Source organism: Helianthus annuus, chromosome 17 (genome assembly GCF_002127325.2).
Source record: "Helianthus annuus cultivar XRQ/B chromosome 17, HanXRQr2.0-SUNRISE, whole genome shotgun sequence".
NCBI classification, from domain to species: Eukaryota; Viridiplantae; Streptophyta; class Magnoliopsida; order Asterales; family Asteraceae; genus Helianthus; species Helianthus annuus.
Window position 1 is genome coordinate 139,525,376 of NC_035449.2, and position 7,897 is coordinate 139,533,272.

Genomic DNA, 7,897 nt, shown 5'->3' on the forward strand with positions numbered 1-7,897 from the left:
CCTCTTAGAGAAGGATTTCTCACCTTCTCTATTATCCATGCATCATCTCTACCCGCTTTGGGGATTGGACGTTGGGTCCTGCTTCGAAGGCTCGTAGAATGTTGTCGACAAACATTAATAGAAGTGACCGAAATGATTGACCTTCAGACAAAGACTTGGGAGCGGGTATATCTAGAATCAATCTTAAGAAAAATTCTTGATTACACATTTGTAAAAAGCTGGGTTGGTATTGCTTAAGTGTTCAAACTAAACATTGTTCATCGCACATTTTCTGTTTTATGCAGGCAAAAAGAATAACACGACAAGAACTGTGATAATCATAACTATTATTGTGATAGTCACCGTCGTTATGATGATTGCTTCACTCTGCATGATTCTGAAATTCAGGAAGAAGAAGAAACAGCAAATGAGGCATCCATCAGCACCTCAAAGTAAGAACAAGTTCTAAATTTGCAACTTAACTAGAATTCATAGTTAGCCTAATAATTGTTCATATTATGAGCAGCAGTCTTGTGTTGAGAATAAAACTTGAACTTGCATTTTCCTATTAAAAAAAAAACACACACACACACACACACACACACCACTTGCTTGAGTATTTCCTAAGGACAATATATGTCGCTAAATGAACTTCCAACTCCCTCTTTCTTTCCAGTAGGAAAACAGACAATGGATATTGGCACATTGGAATCTTTGCAATACGACTTTAGTATAGTGAAAGGAGCAACAAATGACTTTTCCGAAGAAAATAAGCTTGGTCGTGGTGGGTTTGGAACCGTTTACAAGGTATGTATCAGTTATTGTTACAATAACTATGTTAGTTGAATTCGAATTTCGGCACATTTTAACTATTTGAGTTAAAAGTCTAAAATCTTAACATGTCATGGCCTAACGTTCCAAAAGCTTGACCATTGCAACCCATCGTAAAAAGTAAGAACCAACTACTTGAACAAACTTAGATCTTGTGGAGCTTTATGGTGGGGATGAGATGTGAAAATATCTTAAATAATTTACATAATTGGACTATTTAGGTGTAAAATGACTTAAATGTCCATCAACTTAACCAAAAACTCTAACATAGTTAGTGAAAAGGACGAAAATAGTTATTTTTTTTTTGAAATGTTAGGCCATAATTATGTTAAGATTTTAGATTGGTGACTCAAGTAGTTAAAATGGCCAAAGATTAGGGAAGAAAATTGATGAGTTTTTTCCCAAAAGTGTGGTGGTGGAAAAAATATTTACCAAAATGTGTGATTTGAAAAATATTTACTAAAATAGGTGTTTTTTAAGTTTTTTTCAAAAATGATAGTGGTGGAAAAAAATATTTACCAAACTAGGTGATTTAGAAAAAATATTTACCAAAATGAGTATTTTTATTTTTTTATTAATTTAAACAAATATATTGTATTTTTTTATTTTGTTTTTTATTCAATATCATGTTTTTTTTTTCTCAAACAACTCAAAATGCTTTTTATTTTACTTTTAACCAACTTATTATATCTCTTTTCTTTTTTTCTTTTTTAAGGTTTTTCTTTTATTTCCTTTATATTTACGTAAGTTAAATAATTCAAATATAAAGTTTTCTCTCTTCATTATTAATTCCATAAAATTAAAATTAACAAGAGTATTGAATTGTTAATTATTTTTTTTTTTTTTTGATCGTAATTTTTTTTTAATTATTGCTCATTATTCATTTCTCAATACGATTACAAACTAATGGTAGGTAGACGAGCAACAAGCTGCGCCGCTACCCCTTTCTGAATAGCAACCCCTACCCTGTTAAACACAAAATTCTGCCCCTTAACATGTGCGGTGTTACTGCTTACACAAACCAAATAGTAAATGAAACATTACCTCAAAAATAAATAAAAAAAGGTAGGTGAGCGGTCTTTCTCAACAATTTCAATTTGTTTTAAGATGGTTCGATCATAAAATAAGAATTTTTTTAATAAATTATATATATATATATATAAAATAAATTATATATATATATAAAATATAATGAGTTGATTGAAGAAAAAGAGTATAAAAGTGATAATAGGTTGATTGAACTAAAAAAAGAAGATTTATAATATAATTAGTAAAAAAGAAAATAAAGAAAAACACTCATTTTGGTAAATATTTTTCAAATCACCTATTTTGGTAAATATTTTTCCACCTATACCTATTTGGGAAAAAAAACTAGAAAATTGATCCTAACTCATTGTGTTATTTAGACAACCTTTTTCTACTATGTTAAAAGTACATATAGTTTAAAGGTTTTTTATACTAATACATATATACAAAATGGTTTAGCTATAAGCGCGAAGATATTTTATATATATTGTTGACGTGCATCCATGAATGGTAATTTTTTTATAAATATATATTGGTTTTTTTTAATTATTTATTATTTTAATATTGTAATACTTAATTATTATATTTGCTTTTAACATTTTAACATATTTCTTTTTCTTTTCTTAAACCATATTTCTTTTTCTTTTCTTAAACCATATTTCCCCTATCATTTATTTTCTATTTTCAATAATTATTTTTTTCTTTTTTATATCATATTTCTTTTTTTTAGTTAATTTGATATTTTTTAATAACTTACGTTCGTTAATTTTTTTTCCATTAACATTCCTGTATAAGTTTTGTTAAAAAAACAAACATGTATTCAAAACAGAATATTTATTTGGTATCATAAAACGGTACGATGATAAACTGAACCGATTCTGACAATTTGGCTTTCTAAACATCATTTAATTTGTTTCGCCGCAACGCGCGACATCAACAAATCTAGTAAACAATTATAAAGGTTTTCTATTTACAAGCCTATAAATATTTAGCTTTCTTAAATTGCTCTAACTAAGTATTAAAAACTCGGATTTTATATTGTCTAATAGCGCCAACAAACAAGGGTGTAGAAATAAGATACTTGTAAAATTTAAGAATCTTGATATTTGATAAAAAAAAAGTTTATATGATCATATAATATGATATTTAGGGTACTCTAGGAGATGGGCAACAAATTGCAGTAAAGAGGCTAGCAAGGGATTCCGGACAAGGTGACTTAGAATTCAAGAATGAGGTTCTGCTAGTGGCAAAACTTCAACATCGTAATTTAGTTCGGCTGTTAGGTTTCAGTATAGAAGGAAGTGAACGACTTCTCATTTATGAGTTCATGCCAAATGCAAGTCTAGATCAATTTTTATTCGGTAAGTGCATAAGCACACACCTCCTTTTGAATAACACAAGTTGCACTGCATAAAAATATCATATTTAAAACGTTAGACATGTTAGAGCATTCACATCCCATTCCAAATCCACATCTCTATATTATAAAAGTCCATATTCCCAAAATTGATCTCCTATTTTCTAGAACCTCCACATCCCATCCCCGCATCCTAAAATACAAAGGGAGACACTTTAGCTTTCCTTAAATATGAGGATTCACTTTAATATTCCTAGAAATATGGGGATGAGGAATAGGATATAGTGGTATTTTTTTGTAACTACCCTAAATTTGAGGATGTAGATCAGAATGTGAAATGGGTTAAGAATGCTCTAAAGGGATGCATATTGTATTTTAGAGTGGGTAGTTTATCAACAAAATGAAATCATTTATTGGTTTACTAATACCTAATTAATTATGGTGTTTGTAGATCGATCTAAACGAATACTTCTTGATTGGGAAAAACGATACAGTATCATTATAGGAATTGCAAAAGGACTATTATACCTTCATGAAGATTCTCATCTAAGGATAATTCATCGTGATATGAAGGCAGGTAATGTTTTGTTAGATGCACAAATGACACCAAAAATTGCTGATTTTGGTATGGCAAGATTGTTTAAAACTGAGGAGACTCGAGGAGACACAAGGCGAATCGTTGGAACCTAGTAAGTGAACATCCTTTAGATGAATTCCTTTCATGAGACATTACAAATTACTAGAGTTTTTTTAGTGATAAATCATGGACCATGATGCGTGTGTAGTGTAATATTATTTTGATGAGTATTTAAGCCCTTTTTACACTTTTAGCCAAGTTTTAAATTTATAAAACACGATATTCACTAACACTAAACACACATATGGGCAAGTGCACCCATCGTGGACGTAGTATAGTGTTGGTAAGATACCGAGGTCGTCCAAGGACACAAGAGCTTTTAATACCGGTTTATCCTCAACGTCTAATCAAATCAAAAAGTTAGAAAAATGTTTTAAACTAAGAAAAATAAAAACTAACTAAATGCTGAAAATAAAAATAAAATAAAAACAGATAGACAAGATGAATCACTTGGTTCCGACACGTGTATTAGTATAACCTTTGATTATTTTCGCACTTTTGCACTTGTTTAAGAGATTATCTTAGTTATTGTAGTAGGCCCCTCTTTTGAAGGCGACGTTACCCTCAACCCAGTAGTTTGAGTCAGCAAGGATACAATCCTAAAGGGTCGGATTATTGAAAGATAATGAATTAAGTTATTAATGCAAATTATGGTAGGCCCCGCTTTTGGCGGTGACGTTACCCTCGGCTAAGTAGTCTGAGTCAGCAGGGATACAGTCCTAAATAGCCGGGTTATAGTATTAATAGTAGTTAACTTATGAGGGGGTCAAAGAGTTTGGATCCCCGCCATCCAATACCTATGGGCATTGAAGGAGATCCTACTAAATTTGACCCAGGTCCCAAGCAGGACCTCTAAACGCTGAACAAGGGCAAGACCCTTACCAAACCGTTCCCTTAACCCCCGACCAGGTAGCCAACATACCTCCATATAGACCGTGGAGATATGAATGGTGAAAATCTTTTATTTTATATAGACAGTAAAATAACGCCAAGACACCACGGACAAACGATAAGGAAAGATCACCTTCAACATAAGTAACTAGTTATTAAAGTCATTAATACAAAACCAAATAAAAAGTGCAAAAGATTAAAAATAAAAAGTATTATACTAAACACTTGTCTTCACCAAGTGATGTAAGAGACTTAGGCAAACATGGCCTTGATTGTCAAGAACTCTTACGATCAATCTTGGATCCCGAGACGACTCACACACTCTACGATGGACAATGGATGATGGTGGTGGATGATGGTGTTATGGTGGTGGTGGGTGGTGGATGAGGTGTGAGAGAGGTGGTGTGCCAAGGGATGAGAGAGAATGAAGCCAAGCTCCTCTATTTATAGGCTGAACAGAAGGCTGGACACGGCCCCGTGCCCGCCTGACACTCTCTCTCCTCATTAATTGTAATTGCGAATTACAATTAATGCGCCTGCTGTACTTTCACCACGCCCCCGTGCTCGCTGGACACGGCCCCGTGGTGGGCAATGGAAGCTTCTATTGGTTTGTCTTTTCTGCTGCTTCCTGGGCACGCCCCCGTGTTCGCTGGACACGGGGCGTGTTCAGACTCTGTTTCTTCCTTTTTGCTTTGGGAGGTGCCGTTGAGGGTCCGGGCAGTCTACTTTTGTTCCTTTTCTTGTATTTATGGTAGAATTAGTGGTCTTTTTGCTTCTTTTGTGATTTTGAGCTCATTTCATCCTGAAAATACAAAAGGAAGACAAAAACACTCTTTTTCCAACATTAGTACTTAAAAAGGGTTAGTTTTATACCTTAATTGATGTGTTTTATATGTTGCATTTTACACACATCAGACCACACAACTTATGTTTAATCTGTGTGATGTGGTTTAGTTGTTGCTACTAAATTAGCCATTCCCTTTTTGTGACCGAGTGTACGCTTCAAGATTAATAATATTACATGTGTGGCTTTTGTTAAAAGCTTACATGTAATGGTAATGAACAACCATTTTTAGAAGCCAGTAACCGACACAAAATGTGTCACAATACTATACTATGTGGGACACACAAATACAAGCTTTCAAACCTTGTTATGTTTTACGTTTAACCATCCCAATACCAAGGGTACCCAAAAATTGTTGTTAAGTTTCTTGTGCTGTAACTAATTTCATAATACTAAAGACATGTAAATGGATTTGTAAGTACATGTTCTTATGAAAACAGGTGCTAACCTTTTTCCATGTGGACTCTTATAGCGGTTATATGGCGCCAGAATATGTACTGCATGGTCAATTCTCAGTAAAGTCAGATGTTTTTAGTTACGGGGTATTGGTACTAGAGATGGTAACAGGTCAAAAAAATCAATGTTTTCGGAATGGGGAGAGCTTAGAATTTCTTCTTAGTTTTGTAAGTATCATCCCTTTCTTCTATGTATGAAAAAACATATATACACAAAGGGGTCATGAAATTTTTAGTAAATTTGATTAATTAATAAGTTTACTTTTTCCATTATAGTATATAGATCTTTAAAATGAAAATATAATTATTTTTACAGGCATGGAAAAGCTGGCAGAATGGTACAACTTCAGATATAATAGATCCCACATTGAAGATGGGATCAAGTTCATTGCGTGACATCATAAGAAGCGTCCACATTGGCCTCTTATGTGTTCAAGAAAATGTTATTGATAGGCCAACCATGGCTTCGGTTGTTCTTATGCTTAATAGTATCTCTATGGCGCTTCCGGTACCAGCACAACCTGCATTTTTTATGGGTAGTACCATTGATCCAGAAATGCCAGCCTTACAAGAGCAAAGCTGTAATGAAGTTTCAACATCTGATTTTTTTCCTAGATAAGCATCTATAAGACAGATGATATGCTACACATATATTTTTAGTTTGTTTGAAGAAACACTATATAATTTTAGATTTGGATTTTATTATCTATCATAAATGAGAGTCCCAACACGCATTGTTGTTATATAAATTGTGTAAAAAACGTCAATAACATGATTTTTCTTGTTCCTGATAGGAGAGAAATCACTCAGAAATAAGTTAAATGTGTGGGATAAGAAATCATACAAAACCAGTTTGTGATAAATGAAAAAATGGTATTCTGTAAGACAATAAACTCGACATTGAATGATTACGAATGATCGAGAAATAGTGTGTAACGCCCTGCGTTTTCAAACATCCTACATTTAGAAACCTTACGTGAAATTCTATCTTTGGAAATCTTGTGTTCTTATAACCATTCTTTCATCGTAATCGTTGTAAAATACGGAACTTGCTTCGTAAATAAAACTTGTACATTACACTTTTTACCTAGTTAAATCATGTTTTATTTCATATTTTACCTTGTTACAAGTTAGGGGAAACATTGTTGCATATTATTACACAACTTAATTAACAAAATTACTCATTATAATGTTTTAAAAAAATAAAAAAAAATAAAGAAATATGGCAGCCCAATTCAGCAAAATTCAGCCCCATATAGTTGGGTTTTGTGGGCTAGTTTCAAGGTGTAACCCCTTCTAAACACTTCCAAAGCCCAACCCATTGAAACCCTAATCCTTCCCCCTATAAATACCACTTATAACCAGCCTCCCTACCACTTTTGCAACCCTAAAAACTCACAAAACATCCACCAAACCGTAGCTGAAAGCAAGGGTTCGAGTAGATTGACACCCCTTCACGAAAATGAGCATAACTCACTCAATTCTTATCCGATTCACTCGATTCTTTTTCCTACTTGCTTGTATAATCATGGGGTTCGATTCCTAGACTTCTCCTTGGAGAAATCAGACCTGGAAATGCCCCGAAATAGTCCATAAACTTTCTGTTTGTTTTTATGTTCATCAAAAACTTGTTTAAACCTATGCAACTTGTGTCTAACACATCTCATACCTATGTCCTAATGCTTACAACTTATCCCATGGTTGGTTAAGCTTAAAAACAAGGTTGAGACATTTAAAATCAGAGGATTAAACCTCATAAACTTGGTGTTTTGTTTAGGGTTTTTAACCCACAAGTCATGTCAAACTTTGTCTTTGATACATGAGTGATTATGGAACAACTTGGGTTGTCCAAACATACAATCCTCACATGATTTGAT

The 7,897-nt window shown here is 33.1% G+C and overlaps 1 protein-coding gene across 3 annotated transcripts in view; it reads left to right on the top strand.

Moving 5' to 3' along the window:
• The window catches only part of LOC110923002 (cysteine-rich receptor-like protein kinase 29), a 29,195-nt gene extending 22,432 nt beyond the window's left edge, over positions 1–6,763 (top strand). The window contains exons 1-7 of one of the 3 annotated variants that reach the window (XM_022167200.2): positions 120–165; positions 285–431; positions 656–786; positions 2,987–3,197; positions 3,645–3,882; positions 6,038–6,188; positions 6,337–6,763. In XM_022167200.2, the coding sequence (XP_022022892.1) occupies positions 350–431; positions 656–786; positions 2,987–3,197; positions 3,645–3,882; positions 6,038–6,188; positions 6,337–6,639 (1,116 nt within the window). In that variant the 5' untranslated portion in view covers positions 120–165; positions 285–349 and the 3' untranslated portion in view covers positions 6,640–6,763. Of the gene's footprint in view, positions 1–119; positions 166–284; positions 432–655; positions 787–2,986; positions 3,198–3,644; positions 3,883–6,037; positions 6,189–6,336 lie in introns of those variants that run through there. The other 2 variants (XM_035986537.1, XM_022167201.2) reach the window with 2 other exon arrangements.
• Positions 6,764–7,897: the final 1,134 nt, after the last annotated feature.